Raw genomic sequence first — 16,362 nt, 5'->3', positions numbered from 1 at the left:
CAAAACGGGATTCCTTTTCGCAGATGGAGGGAGTATTATAATAACTCATCTTATCTTAAGGTAATATGACTAAAAGTGGTCTATATTTTTTTCATATTTTGTTAATTTAATTGTGAAACTAAACTATAATCTAGCATATTGAATAGTCGTTGTAACTTGTAAATATCATTTCCCACGTGTTTACACTGTATTTAATTATTGAAATTAGTTGGAATCACAACTATATAAAGCAATTTTTGGAGGCCTTCAAGTTCATGCATCATATCTTTTTTCATTATCAAAGCGTGTGTAGAAAATACTACTACTAAAGAGTCATAATTCGTTACGCCAGTTAAGATTTTTGGCTTATATCTGTGACATTCCAAAAATAAATTCAAAAAAAAATAGTAGGAGTAATCAGTTTGTGGGTGCAGACAGCAAGCATGTCGCAATACAACCGAAGCAGGGAAGTAGAAGCATTCGATGCCACGAAGAGCGGCGTGAAGGGGCTTGTGGACGCCGGGATCACAGAGATTCCTCGCATTTTAGTGCACGAAGAATACATACAGGAAGACAAGATTATCTGCGATCTAAGCGTTCCAGTAATTGACTTGGGATCGTTAAGCAATAACCACGGTGAAATCATCGATCAAGTTAGAGCCGCCTGTGAAGAATGGGGAGTTTTCAAGATCGTAAATCATGGCATCGCGAAAAGATTGATGAGCAAAGCGATGGAGGCAGTGAAGGGGTTCCACGAGCAGGACACGGAGACGAAGAAGCAGTACTACTCACGGGATTACGTGAAGAAGGTGGTCTACAACAGCAACTTCGATCTCTATACAAATGCTGTTGCTAATTGGAGAGACAGTCTCTACTTGATCATGGCTCCCGACCCTCCCACACCGCAGGAGCTTCCTCAAATTTTCAGGTATAAGTTGTCATCACAAAACATATCAGTTGTTGTTGACTTTTAATATCACAGCACCCAGTGATATTGAGTCATGAGCTGATATGTTTTGTGATGTCAGCTAATATTAATGAATCAATGAACTGATATTTGTTTAATGGGTTGGATTTTGTAACTGGATGATTGTATGTGTAGAGATCCGATGATGGAATTCTCGGAGCAAGCTAAGAATGTGGGAATCGGTGTGTTTGAGTTGTTGTCTGAGGCTCTTGGATTGAAGAAGAGTCACATGTTAGACATGGGGTGTGCCAAGGGAGAGTTTCTTGCTTGCAATTATTATCCGGCTTGTCCTGAGCCCGACAAGACATTAGGCTTCGGGAGTCACACAGACAGTGGATTTCTGACTTTTCTGTTGCAGGACGAAATCGGGGGCCTACAGGTCCTACACAAGGATCAGTGGGTTGATGTGCCCCCTTCTCCCGGATCTCTTGTCGTGGTCTCCGGAGATATGATGGAGGTAAGCAAGTTGGTTATGTTATTCTCCATCTGTTTCTTCATCTGTCCCTTAAAAACATATATTTTGAGAACGATGCAAGTTTTAATGTGAAATTGGTAAAATATGTAAGAGAGAAAGTAATTAAAGTAGTACTGTTAGCAGTAAATAGTAGGACCCACCTTATTAGTGAGTTAATGGGTTGGTGTTTGTTGCAGTTGATCACAAATGCTAGGTTTAAGAGTGCCTACCACAGAGTAGTGGCCAAGAATTCAGGCCCCAGAATCTCGGTGGCGTTCGTGTTCAGGATGCATCTCGCAGGAAGCGGGAGCCCCCGGCTTTATGGGCCGATCAAGGAGCTCCTGTCGGAAAATAATCCACCCATTTATAGAGAAGCCAAGGGAGAAGAGATCGTTGCGTGTCGATATGCGAAAGGAATAGAGAAGACTCCTTTACTGTGGTATTTCAAGCTCAATAAGCCATAATCAGTGAATGATTTGAAGAGCATTGCATACTGAGATGATCAGCTCAATCATATTCATTTTCACCATGTACTACTATTTGTGTGCTTATTTCTTTTCTAGTCTTTATCGAATAAAATGTTTTCCTTTCATGAATATTTGAACTTTGAATATTACCTAAACTATGCGTTTGGATAACTAGTAATGAGAGATAGAGAGCATAACATTAAACCTAGAAGAGTTTTAAAAAATGAATTTGAAAAGATCATTAAGTAAAAACTTTTTTGATAGCGCCAATTTCAATCGGAAGTAGATCTTGTTTACAATAAAACTTACAAAAAACAAAAGGAAGATGTGACTTGGCCGCACCCCTGCATTGTGGAGTATCTATTACTACCTCCGTCCCCCAAAATTTGCTACACTTTGATCCGACACGGGTTTTAAGAAATGTAATGGAAAGTGAGTTGAAAAAGTTGGTGGGATGTGGGTCCTACTTTTAAAGTATTAGTTTTATAATAAAATGTGAGTAGAAATGAGTTAGTGGAATACGGGGTCCACTACCAAAAATGGTAAAAGTGAAGTGTATCAAATTTTCAGGGACGGACCGAAATAGTAAAATGTAATATCAAATTTTCAGGGACAGAGGTAGTAGTATTTACTACTAGTAGTACTCCCTATTTATTTATATTAATTTTTAATTAAATTTAATTGAGATGGATGGATAAATCTTCAACAAATTTAAGTGTAGTTAAAATAATGTTAGTAGATAGTGTGACTTTAAATAGTTGTATAATTTGTAAATAATTTGATATATAGGGATAATAAATTGGGATAACTTTTTATAAATAAAAATGTTTATATTTTTATGAGACAAATGAAAAGGAAAGGTGAACATATTTTTATGAAACTGAAAAGTATAAGTTTCTTTTAATATAATCGATGTAGTATAACCTTTTCAGCTCGCCTCAAATGGTGGAATTGAAATCAAAATTAAAAGGTTGAGCAACTAACCAGCATGTAATTACTGGAAATTCAAAATACGACCAAACCTGTGAATTTAGGCTGTCGAATTGACTGTCATGAATCAAGACAACTAGTCTATCATTTAGCTAAAGTAATTCTAGGAGTATATACCAAAGAGAATTGACAGACAAATATCAAGACAATTAGTTTCTCGTTTAGCAAATGTTCTATATACCAAAGAGAGAGTGATACGATGTCTCCTACCTTAATTTGATCTCTCTTCCAATTTACATTAGACTACCAAAATAGCTCATCTTCCAATGATATTTTTTATTGGTGGAAAATAATAAACTAGGGATAAAATTCGTGATATTATTTGTTAATTTTAAAATTCATGGGAAAATCACTACCCGTCTATGAAAATTGTCTAATTTTTTATATTGGTATGTCCACCAAAATTAGAGTTATTTGTATTTATGAAAATTTTTTCACCGATTTTGTTTTTTTTTTTCTTTTACTTTACATACTATTTCTTTTTATCTGTTTAACGTTACCAATATGCATTAAAACTTGTTTCATTCGCAAATAAGACTATTTTTCGTTGACGATACAGGAAGTAACAAATATTACTCCATATTATTTTTAATATCGCATTCAAAAGAAATTTATCACCTATAATGAAACGGACAAAGTATAAAGAGTCGAGTTGACAGGTGAATCATTAGTACTACATGATTTATGCCTTTTGAAGATGTGGACGAGCTTGCAAAATTACAAATATCTCAATAGTACTTATACATACTCCTCGAGATCCACATGCATTAATTCACATTGGCTTGTTTGATTTGTGATCAAACTCATCTTGACATCCTCCAGCTACAAACCATGCAAAAGTCCACTCGATCATGTCCACGTTAAGAATACTCCCAAGTACACAGAAACGACGTAAGTAATACTCCCTCCGTCCCCGATTAATTATCACTCTTTTTCATTTCGGTACTCTTTTAATAATTGTCACACTTCACTTTTACCATTAATAGTAAGTAGATCTCACATTTCACTAACTCAATTCACTCACATTTTATTATCAAACCAATATAAAAAAGTAGGTCTCACACTAACTTTTTCAACCAACTTTTCTTTACATTTCTTAAAACTCGTGTTCAGTCAAAGAGTGACAATTAATCGGGGATGGAAGGAGTAATTTGCCCTGTTATACTTCATCCGTCCCACAAAAATATGCACTTTTTCCCTTTAGTCCTTCCCATAAGAATATGCATTTCCCAATTTTGGAAACTATTTTCACTCTAATGAGGTTTAACTCATTCTCCATTAACAATACATTAATTACTTTCTCTCTACCTCTCTCTTATTTTCTCAATCTTGCATTAAAACTTATGCCGAACCAAAAGTACATAATCTTTGGGAGACAAAGAGAGTATTATAAAGTTATATGACTAAAAATGGCTTGTATTTTTATCATATTTTGTTTATTTAATTGTGAAACTAAACTATATAATAGCAGATTGAATAGTTGTTGTAACTTGTAAATATCATTTCCCACGTGTTTACACTGTATTTAATTATTAGAATTAGTTGGAATCACAACTATATAAAGCCATTTTGGGTGGCCTTCAAGTTCATGCATCATATCTTTTTCCATTATCAAAGTTATGATTTTTAAATGATTTCGTTCGAAAGTAGATCTTACATGAGTATTTGTTTTTATTAAAACTTACAAAAACAAAAGGTAGAGGTGACGCTGCCCCACCCCTGCATTATTTAGTTCTAGTACTCTATTTATTTTATATTAATTTTTAATCAAATTTAATTGATATGGATGGACAAATCAACAAATTTGCGTCGATTCTATAAAAACCATAATACTCCTTTTTTATACAAACACATATATACCACAATCTACTTTAGTCCCTACCCACAATATTCTTTTTTTCCAAATCTTATAATGAGTTATGTAATGAATTGAACCAACCCAATATACACTATTCCAAATGTGGTCATACATTCTCGACTAAATTCCTTTTCACTCAAGTACATAATGATTTATGATAAACAAAAGCCAATACCTCATTTTGATTTGTATGTGGCGCGAATTTAATTAATAATGCGTGTACTTTTGTGGACGAGGTTGATAGTTGACTAAATGCTCCTTTAATAATCGGTACTTTATTTTTATTACAAACAAAACTCGTTATTAAGATATTTATACCGTCAATAATTTCATTTCTGTAGTATGATTTGTGTGATGGTTCATCATCTCATGATCTTTTAATTTCATAAGAGAGATTAGTCTTCTAGGTATCGATGATAACTAAAAATTGGAGTACCAAAAGGGGTCAAGTTTGTGTAGGATTTTGGTCGATAATAAGTTTAGAAAATGATAATTTGATCCAACTGCAATGAGGCCGGAGGAGATCAAGTTGGAGGAGAATCCGGTCGAAACACTGCCCATGCCAAGACTAGCGCTTCACTTGTACAAGCGCGTTGCCGTCGACACCATTTGAGCTTCTCTCTTCATCATGTATTTTGATGCTCTTTTTGCCATCACTTGTAAAATCAATTCATTGAATATAAGGATTTCTAGAAAAAAATATGTTAATAACCCCTTCTGCTCATTCTAAGAAGACTTATTCATTCTCCAAGTTTCACATACAAAAATAAGTCTCCATTCCATTCAAATTTATAATATGGATCAATGTGAAATGTCCAAACTGTTGAATTATGGGGAAAGAATGTAGAGATGTCCAAACATTACAAAAATGGTAGTAGGAAGTAACTAAAAAGAGCACCACTTATTCACTTGGATTTTACATGACTTTAGAGGGTAGTTTTACTTGGTTTTGATCATATATTGTGTATTTTGAGACATGGTTATAGCTACTCCTCTATTATGTTGGTATTTTGACCATTTTGTGAAGAATGTGTACAAAAATGTACAAAATATGTGGATGTGCAGCTGCTCAATGTTCGAGACAGCTTATTTGGAGATTTTGAAGTTCGATTCACATGTAATGCATACCATTCTCTTCATCTTCGAAAGAACTTCACGTGGATATCTTAAACGTCTCAATCGGAGTTCGGTAGAAGAAGTTATGGCCGTTTTACCAAGATTGCGCAGAGCAGTGACATAGCTGGCGACCCGCCAGGTTCGCATGCAAACGAACCTGGCGACCCGCCAGGGACGAAAAAAATGTCGTAAGCAGCTGGCGACTCGCCAGCTTCAACGCACACCCAACCTGGCGACCCGCCAGCTTCGTTCGACAGTTTATTTTGGGCCCAAAGTCAACCCTAGGTATATATATGCCTAGGAAACGCCTCCAAACACAACTTACACGCCTCCTACCCCAAAAATACTACCTTTTCACCTAGGAAGAAGAGAAGAATGAGCAGAGGACGAGTATTCATCGCAAGATTGAAGACGAGACCTCCAATCCGCCCAATCCAATTCTAGGAGTTTCGACTTTTAGTTTTATTCTTGTTCAAACAATGTTTTTGAATATTTCTTTAAATATTTCTTTGACTTTTGTGATGAACATGAGTAGCTAAATCCTTCGTAGAGTTCTACGGGGGAGATACAATGATTCTTATGTTTAATTGATTTCCTTTTTATATGCCTTGGCTCATGTGGTTATTTTGACTTCTCTTGTGCTTATACATTTATTTGATTGATCACCTTATAAATGCATGTGGATTTTACTACAATACCTGAGAAGTGAGTAGTTTAATTTGAAAGAAGAGAAGTTGACGTCTTTGCCAATATAATCGACAGATTTGAGCCTTTGAATGAAGCTAAGTATCTTAGGAGCTTTTAGGAGTTGTTATCTTAATTCTAGGAAGGACACTTCGGTTCTAGGTAGCAATCTACAAATTATATGCTTTGAGAAAAGATATAGTTTTACCTTAGTGATAGCTTAATAACCCTTGAGACCCTTTGTTGGCATAGTTAAGAAGTTAGTTGAGCGTAGGATAGTTGTTATCGATCCTGTAGGATTCTACCCTTCTCATCCTTGATCTACATTCGTTTTCTTATTTGCTTTCAGTTCTCTAGTTGTTTTTAATTTTTTTTTATCTTGCTTTTAAGTAGATTTAGAAAACCCAAACTTTTCGATTCATCTAGATAGTAGTTGAGGTTGGTTCGTGGTAATTAGGTTGACACTGATTGTCTTTGTAGATACGATACTCTTTGCTTACTATTTGCTACATTAGCCCCGTACACTTGCGGGTATAATTGTGTTAAAATAAGTTGAGTCAAGTTTTTGGCGCCGTTGTCGGGGACAATTTTGTGTTACTATAGCCTAATATCGTGATAAAAATTAAGATTACTAATCTAGATTTTACTTGCTTTATTTTTTTTTCTTTTCTTTTTTGAGTTATTCTCACTTTTGTGTTTTTCTTTTCAGGTTGTACGCTCACTCGCTCTAAAGGACAACCATTAGAGTTATTTGATCCTGAGATCGAAGCATCCAACCGAAGGAGGAACGCTCAGAGAAGGCTCAACCAAGGGCGATCACTTTCGCCTCTTAAGAGAGAACCGTCTACTCCAGTTGAAATAACAATGGCGGTGTAACATCCCGGATTTTCATACCCTAATTTTAGAGCCCAAAAATTTATTATTGATGACGTGGGAGACGTGAATTAATTTATGAATGCATTTATTGCATGAGTTGCTATGACCGAGTCGAGTCTAGGATTTGCATTGGAAGTTTGAAAAGTCAAACTTGTTGATTATGTGATGTGGCATGTGATTTATTAATTTATGAGGTGAATTAATTGTTTAAGGGTGAGTGAGAATATTAGAGAAAAATTTCCATAAATACTAGCCACCTAATTCTTGAGATTTTCGAACCCTTGACTTTTTGAAGGAGGAATTCTATTTTTCCGGATTTAATTTAATTCTTTGGATATTTATCCAAATTAAATCCAAAACCCAATTATTCCCTATTTCTTAATGGGAAAAATCGAACCATATTAATATTAAAGTGATTTTCAAAAATCACCTACCTTTGGGAAGGAAGAATTTATTTTATTTTAATTGATCTCTTATTTCATTTCCTTCCATACCTAGAATTTAAATATTCTACCAAATCTTTCCATACCTCAAGAGATCTTGCCATATCTTATTTTAGTTAATACAAAAAAAAAATCCATGCCTTATTTAAAAGGCATAGAAACGCCTATTTCCAATCCCTAGTTGGGAGAATTCTTATTTAATTTCTATTTTGCTCCGTGATATTTTATTCTACTCTGAAAAATATTCAAATCAAAATATTGGCTAATTAAAAGCCCCAAATTTTCGAAAATCATATGATTTTGCCTTAGAACTTATTTTTGGTATTTCTTCTTCCTTACTCCACAATATTTGTTTTATTTAATTGTGGAGAATAAAATCTTACCAAATATTCTATTTTAATTACCTAAAGATCTTATTGAGCACTATAAATAAGAGAAACCCCAAACCCTAGCCCCATAATTTTTGCCCCCCTCCCCCATAGTACACGTCTCCCTCTCTTCTCTCACCCTCTCCAATTTTTCTTCTATTCTCCAATATTTTGTCATGTTTTGAAGAAGAATTGAAGTTCGATCCAAGAATCTTGAAGAACTGAGTCTAATACTTAATTTCTACCGTTCGTTTTTCTCATAAGGTATTCTTATATTAATCTCCTTCTTTCTAACTGTTCCCCCTTCTTTCTAACCGATTAATCGGTATTCTTGAACTCTCATGCATCTTGTTTGAGAGAAAGTGGGATAAAGGGAATATGGAATATATGTGTGCATGTGTGTGCGTCGCGTGTGTGTGTTGTGTGGTGTGTGTATGTTGGCAAAATACCCTTGTGTGACACATGTGATGTTAGATCTAGAGTTGATATGCGAATGGAACTTATGCAATGAACATGACCTTGATTGATTAATGATGCTAAGATAAATCGGTGGGAAAAGGGAAAACCGTTGAGACATGCATGAGTTAGGAATTGGTGTTGAATCTGATTTGTGATACATGCCTATGTGATTAAAAGGTGAAACTTCAGTTGCGAAGCCAGATAACAAGGGAAAGAACATACTTGAAATCTAAGCAGTCGAGGTGGGCTTTACTCTTAAACTCCTTTATGCGCAAATTTATAAATGTGGAGAAATGAGGGTGGTTTAACTGTTATGCCATGCCTATGTCTGTTTTGTTGTGATATTGTGCGTCTGATGCCTAGTTTGTGAGTACGCTCCATTGGGCTATAGGGCTATGGATATGTTTATACGAATTCGGGTCTGAGTACGGGCCGCAAACCCTACCAGGCTGTGTACACGGTGGGATCGGGAGCCGTCCTTGCTAGTCGGCCGATCTCGTGGGCGAATAGTATGGCCACACTTTCGTCGCACTATGGAAAGATTGTAATCGATGAATTGTTGAGAAAATGGGAGATTGTTTGACTGGCCAGTCTATGGAAATAATTTTTGTGATACTCGTTGAATATTTATTTTGATAATTGTAAAACCTCGAGTTCACTATGGTAAGGGTGGCATAACTTATAAAATGTTTTGGCAACGAGTTCACTGAGTATTTCAAAATACTCAGCCCTGCATGTGTTTTCCTTATGTGCAGGTTGAACGACGACGAGCGGTGGCAGGTGTTGAGCATGTTAACTAATTAAAATGGATGTTTTGAACTTCAAGCGTAGTTGTGTCTTCATACATAGCTGCACTTTCTCTTAGCCGTTTTCCGCTGAATTTTCTTGAAACACTTTAGTATTATTTGGATACTTTGCACTTTTCCTTTCGGTTTAGAGGCTTTAGACTTCCGGTGGTTTATCTTGGAAACTATGTCAAACTCTTGAGATTTTTTATCGTAATTTATGGTACCTTTCTTTTACTTATTAAAGTTTCTAGGTTAAGATGTTGATTTATTGCTCTAATAGTCCCTTTAAATACTTTGGTCAAAACTCTTTAAAACCCTAGCCTACGTTAATTTCTTTTAGGTCCGTTTTGGTAGCAGTCGCCGCATTTATTGTACCCTAGGAGGGCGGGCTGTTACATGCGGACAACGAAGAGAACAATGCACCACATCCAGATCCGGTAGTCCAACAGCTCCAATTACAACTTGCAGATGTGGTGAAACAACTGAAAGAAAAGGAGGAACAACAAGCCACAGTGCCATTGCTAAACATGTACGCTTACAGAGAGGTAGAAAATCCACCAATTGGCAACGATGGGATCGATGCCAATCATTTTGAGCTCAAGCCAGGATTGCTTAATATGGCTGAGGCTAATGCTTTTACGGGGAAGGCCAATGAAGATCCCAACAAGCATCTCACTAAGTTTATTCAAATCAGTAACACGGTGAAGCTTAAGGGGGTGAGAGATGAACAAATCAGACTAAGGCTATTCCCATTTTCCTTGAGAGATGATGCTAGAGACTGGTACGACAGCATGGGGTCAGGATCTGTTAAAACATGGGATGCCATGGTAGACTTATTTTTGGAGAAGTACTTCCCACCCAGCGAAGTTCTAAAGAGGCAAGCAGAGATAATTCAATTCCAGATGAAACCTCATGAGACAATCCGAGAAGCATGGGCTAGATTTAAGACACTGCTGAAAAGATTCCCCAAGCATGGTCTAAGTCCGGGACACCAAGTCATAACATTTTACAGGGGGTGTACTCCAGATGCAATGCGTGAACTGAATTGGAGCGCAGGAGGAGCACTCCTTCAACTAGGGGAGAATGATGCCATGCAAGTGATTGAGAGAGTAGCTTCCACTGATGAAGGATGGAATAATGAAAGAAACAAGTCATACAGGGTGGCCTCTGCTACAGAAGATGATAGGATAGACAGAATGTCAAAGCAGCTAGATCTTTTGACCACTCAACTGGGGATCATAGAGATGAGACAATCTGGACCAGAACTGCAAGGAGGAGTTGAAGGTGTAAACTATGTGCACCAATGAGGGAATAACATGAACTTCAACAACTATCGCCCCAACCAAGGTGGTGGTAACTATAACAACTATGGTAACAAAGTGCATCCCAATCTCTCATATGGGAATCCAAACAATGCTCTGCAATCACCGCCAGGATTCACAGTGTCTAATGGGTTGGTAGAACAGCAGAAAAAGCCTACTACTAAAGATATCTTGGCAACATTCATGAATCAGACTACCAAGTACATGGAGAAAACTGACAAGTACATGGAGAACACTAGTCAAAGGATGGGGAAGGTTGAAAACGACGTGCAAAGCTTGAATGTGCATATGAAGAGCATTGATACTCAGATTAGTCAAATTTCTCAAGCTGTAGGTGTCCAACATCAGCCAGGGCAATTTCCAGCACAGACCATAAACAATCCCAAAGACTGCAAGGCCATACACTTGAGAGGTGGTAAAAGCTACGAAGGACCTTCCATGCCTGTAGAGGAAAAGAAGAGTACTCCAGAGGAAGATGTCAGAGCAGAAGAGAATTCCAAGGAAAAGAATAAGGTGGACATTCAGACCAAGAAAGACGCAATGCCAGAAAAGCTGCCCCCTCCCTCCATTCCTACGACAGTTAGAGTGCCCTTCCCATTTGCGGTGAAGAAGAAGAAGTTGGATGAGCAATTCTCCAAATTTCTCGATATTTTTAGGAAGGTGCACATTAATATACCATTGGTGGAAGCTCTGCAAGAGATGCCTACGTATGCAAAGTTCCTAAAAGATGTGCTCTCCAAGAAGAAGAAGTGGATTGATTATGAGACGGTGAACATATCTGAAAACTGTAGTGCGATAATTCAAAAAAAGCTACCTGCCAAGCTTAAAGATCCTGGGAGTTTCAATATCTCATGTGTCATTGGAAATGACAGACAGACAAAGGCACTGTGTGATCTGGGAGCGAGCATAAATTTGATGCCATTATCATTTTTCAGAAAGATGAAGATCGGCACTCTCAAGCCGACTACAATCACACTCCAGATGGCAGATAGATCAGTCACCTGTCCTAAAGGAATTGTTGAGGATGTTCTGGTGAAGGTACATGACTTCATATCTCCCGTCGATTTTGTAGTGTTGGATTGGAGGAAGACATGAATGTGTCGCTTATCCTAGGGCGCCCATTCCTAGCAACGGGAAAAGCATTGATAGATATAGCAAAGGGAGAGCTCCCTCTTCGTATGGGCAACAAACGACACATTTTGTCTATCTATAATGCTATGAAGAGTCGTGAAGATGAGGAACTTGTTATGAAGATGGAGTGCAAAGCTGTGCATGTTGTAGAGGTCGAAAAGACACAAGCAATTGAGTCCACTTTGGGGGATTTTTCATTGCCACGGTGGATGTTTGATTCATGTGGTGGATCACTTTCTAAAGAAGAGACTGCACCAAATTCTAAAGTGAAAGAGAAGAAAACAAAAGTTGCAAATTCACCGAAAGTGGAAACCAAAATTTGTGATGGAGCTTGGCTAGATCATATGCTTCCAAGATTGATAGAAAATCCAACACCACCATTTATGGCGTGACATGATGCAGCTCATGGAGGACGTCGAGCCAACGACGATAACCAAAGGCACTGTAGGGGAGGTAACCCCTAGTAGGTAACTCTTAATTTTATCGTTTCATTTTGTTTTTGGTGTGTTTTTTTGTTGCTTGCTTACCATGTATGTCTCACTTCTCCACCAACTTTTCAAACTTATTCTTTGCTTAGCTTTGAATAAGTTTGGGGGGATGATATGGTGGATAGGGACACTAACGAGGTACGTATCTTATTGCTTTTGTTGCTTTATTTTGTTTTAGGATAGAATTATTTTGTTAGAACTCTTTGAATGCTTACTTTGATTGGTTGGGTTTTGAAATTGAATTGAAAATTTTGGTAGTAATTTGGGTGAAGACTAGTCGTCTATGATAAAAGAACCTTCCACTTTGAGCTATCACTTGACCATTGACTTGAGAGTTTGAGTAATAGGATGCATAAGTAACGAATTGCTTGTTTGCCTTGATTCGTGCTATTTGCCCAGTGAGACTTGAGCTTTTAATTCTTTCATGCGTGATTTATCATCAAATGTGTATGTGTTTCTAGAACTTGCTCCTTGTCTTCTTGAGTCTACATAGTGACCTTAAAGATAGGGGAAGATGTTAGGCCATCGTTGTTAGCCTCATTTTTACCTAAACACTAACCTTATTATATAATAATACCCTTGATAGCCAAGTTTGAGCCTATTGCCTTTTTTTTGTCAAGCTAATCAAGTGGGTTGGGAATCCTAGACTTTAGAATTGTTGAGCTATGAAAAGAAGAATTTGGAGAGTTTAGTTGTTGAAAGAAATTGGTCGTGTTTAGCTTATCAAGTTGGAAATTGGTTATACTTAGAAAAAAAAAAGAGAAAATGAAAGAGAAAGAAAAAAAAGAAAAAAATAAAAAGAAAAAAAATAGTATATAGAGAATAATTTAAGGTCTTTGGAAGTTGGGAAGAAATTAGACAAAGTCTTGTTATTGTTGAGAAGTGTTTTGGTGAATGGTTGAAGTTGAAAGTGGATTGTGTAATGTCTTAGAATTTCACATCTTATTGGGAATTAGTCACTTTAGCCAAATATTACTCTACCTTACCAAAGAGCCTACATTATAACCTAAACAAAAGACCTTTCGGACTCTAGATTTATTGTCACACGAAGTAGAGGAGAGGTTAGACATTGAGCAAGCATATGGTAAACCATGCATTTTTGATTGATTTGAGTGTTAATTGATATCTTATACACTTTTGAGTGAGGTGAATATACACACATATATACATCCCGAGTGAAGCACGAATCCAAGGTGATATACGAGTTAGTAGTAAAAGTGCATTCGACGGCTTAACTTGATGGAATTTGTATTGTGATATGCTCCTTTATTCCGTATTCTTTGAGACGATGATGATGTCTAAAACTCTTTTGAATCCAAGTTTCTTCTAGTTATTTTTCTTTATTGCTCGAGGACTTGCAATTGTTTAAGTTTGGGGGAGTTGATTCACTTGGATTTTACATGACTTTAGAGGGTAGTTTTACTTGGTTTTGATCATATATTGTGTACTTTGAGACATGGTTATAGCTACTCTTCTATTATGTTGGTATTTTGACCATTTTGTGAAGAATGTGTAGAAAAATGTACAAAATATGTGGATGTGCAGCTGCTCAATGTTCGAGACAGCTTATCTGGAGATTTTGAAGTCCGATTCGCAGGTAATGCATACCATTCTCTTCATCTTCCAAAGAGCTTCGTGTGGATATCTTAAACGTCTCAATCGGAGTTCGGTAGAAGAAGTTATGGCCGTTTTACCAAAACTGCGCAGAGCAGTGACATAGCTGGCGACCCGCCAAGTTCGCATGCAAACGAACCTGGCGACCCGCCAGCAAAAGACGAAAAAAATGCCGTAAGCAGCTGGCGACTCGCCAGCTTCAACGCACACCCAACCTGGCGATCCGCCAGCTTCGTTCGACAGTTTATTTTGGGCCCAAAGTCAACCCTAGGTATATATATGCCTAGGAAACGCCTCCAAACACAACTTACACGCCTCCTACCCAAAAATACTACTTTTTCACCTAGGAAGAAGAGAAAAACGAGCAGAGGACGAGTATTCATCGCAAGATTGAAGACGAGACCTCCAATCCGCCCAATCCAATTCTAGGAGTTTCTACTTTTAGTTTTATTCTTGTTCAAACAATGTTTTTGAATATTTCTTAGACTTTTGTGATGAACATGAGTAGCTAAATCCTTCATAGAGTTCTACGGGAGAGATACAATGATTCTTATGTTTAATTGATTTCCTTTTTCTATGCCTTGGCTCATGTGGTTATTTTGACTTCTCTTGTGCTTATACATTTATTTGATTGATCACCTTATAAATGCATGTGGATTTTACTACAATACCTGAGAAGTGAGTAGTTTAATTTGAAAGAAGAGAAGTTGACGTCTTTGCCAATATAATCGACAGATTTGAGCCTTTGAATGAAGCTAAGTATCTTAGGAGCTTTTAGGAGTTGTTATCTTAATTCTAGGAAGGACACTTCGGTTCTAGGTAGCAATCTACAAATTATATGCTTTGAGAAAAGATATAGTTTTACCTTAGTGATAGCTTAATAACCCTTGAGACCCTTTGTTGGCATAGTTAAGAAGTTAGTTGAGCGTAGGATAGTTGTTATCGATCCTGTAGGATTCTACCCTTCTCATCCTTGATCTACATTCGTTTTCTTATTTGCTTTCAGTTCTCTAGTTGTTTTTAATTGTTTTTATCTTGCTTTTAAGTAGATTTAGAAAACCCAAACTTTTCGATTCATCTAGATAGTAGTTGAGGTTGGTTCGTGGTAATTAGGTTGACACTGATTGTCTCTGTGGATACGATACTCTTTGCTTACTATTTGCTACATTAGCTCCGTACACTTGCGAGTATAATTGTGTAATTGTGTTAAAATAAGTTGAGTCAACCACTAACTATTGATTATTTATATCGGAGTATTAATTGTTAGAATGTTAACGATATTCTATTCTTTCAATATTTCTTTAGAATAAAAAGCATAAATTTAAAACTTAAGTTATTAATATTGTTTAATATGTTGATAAATTTAACAATATAAAAATTAAGTGTTGAATTGGTATCATATGGATTATGGATGGTAAAACCAAGTAAAGATTTTTTCTTAAATCATTTTCGATGATACACTAAAACTTAAAACTAGGGATGTCAATTCAACCCAAAACCCGTGGACCGGTCCGAATAACCCGGTAAAATAAGCGAGTTAGGATTGTAATTTTATCACCTGAATACAAAACGGGCTAAACGGGTTGGCCTGAATGGGTTGACGGGTTAAACGGGTCGGCCCGAATGGGTTGCGGGTCGGCCCGATGGGTTGCAACTTTTAATTAAAAATTATTAAGTTTTATGGTTTTTTTTTTATTTTTGAATCCTCAATCTTTCTACATATAATCATTAGTCTTTATTCAATCTTCATTCTATATTTTTCCACTCGATCCCACAATATCAACTTTCAAGTTCCACATCAACTCATTATTCCACCTAGGCCTGTCAAAATGGATATCGGGTATTGGATACCCGATATCCAAACCCGAAAAAGTCGGATAATTGGATACCCGAAACCCGATTTTTCGGGTATCGGATCAAGATCGGGTAGTGAGAATTTTGGATTATCGGGTATCGGGTTACCCGATATCCGATCGGGTATACCCGAATTACCCGATTTATCCGATTTATTTTCTAAAGTTAATAAATTATATTTTTATTATATTTAAATATAATTTAATTTCTTAATTATAATTTAATTAATACCTAATAGTCAGCATATAAGATATGTAATTTAATTTTTTTAATTACATTTTAATTTCATTGACTTGTGATATTTTGAATTTTTGATGATATTATTGTTAGATCTTGATTCTTATGAATTATTGAATTGTGTATTTATAAAGGATGAATGTTTGAACTTATGAATTTTGATGGTTATTGACTTATTGTGGATGGATATAAGATGTTAATATGTATAACTTATGAATTTTGTATTTTTCAATGTTTTTAGTTATTTTCTTTTAAATTCGATCTACT

General features: G+C 36.4%; 1 protein-coding gene across 1 annotated transcript; it reads left to right on the top strand.

The window, feature by feature from the left end:
• The first annotated feature begins 268 nt into the window (after nucleotides 1–268).
• LOC125202390 (deacetoxyvindoline 4-hydroxylase-like) lies at nucleotides 269–1,996 on the top strand. The gene is made up of 3 exons (XM_048100781.2): nucleotides 269–907; nucleotides 1,082–1,403; nucleotides 1,598–1,996. Exons 1-3 carry the CDS (start codon nucleotides 423–425, stop codon nucleotides 1,862–1,864), a joined length of 1,074 nt encoding a protein of 357 aa, XP_047956738.1. The 5' UTR covers nucleotides 269–422; the 3' UTR covers nucleotides 1,865–1,996.
• Nucleotides 1,997–16,362: the final 14,366 nt, after the last annotated feature.

This window comes from Salvia hispanica, chromosome 2, assembly GCF_029641045.1.
Source record: "Salvia hispanica isolate PSC_SH4W2 chromosome 2, Shi_PSC_v1, whole genome shotgun sequence".
Classification (NCBI taxonomy): domain Eukaryota; kingdom Viridiplantae; phylum Streptophyta; class Magnoliopsida; order Lamiales; family Lamiaceae; genus Salvia; species Salvia hispanica.
Note: the sequence above shows the minus strand (reverse complement) of the source record. Positions and strands in the feature narration are given on the sequence as shown.

What these genes read in the sequence shown, in the direction of transcription:
- LOC125202390 (XM_048100781.2), top strand. Translation starts at nt 423, where the DNA reads ATGTCGCAATACAACCGAAGCAGGGAAGTAGAAGCATTCGATGCCACG. An exon ending in GAGCTTCCTCAAATTTTCAG is followed by an intron (nt 908 to 1,081) that starts GTATAAGTTGTC and finishes TTGTATGTGTAG; the next exon opens with AGATCCGATGATGGAATTCT. An exon ending in TCTCCGGAGATATGATGGAG is followed by an intron (nt 1,404 to 1,597) that starts GTAAGCAAGTTG and finishes TGTTTGTTGCAG; the next exon opens with TTGATCACAAATGCTAGGTT.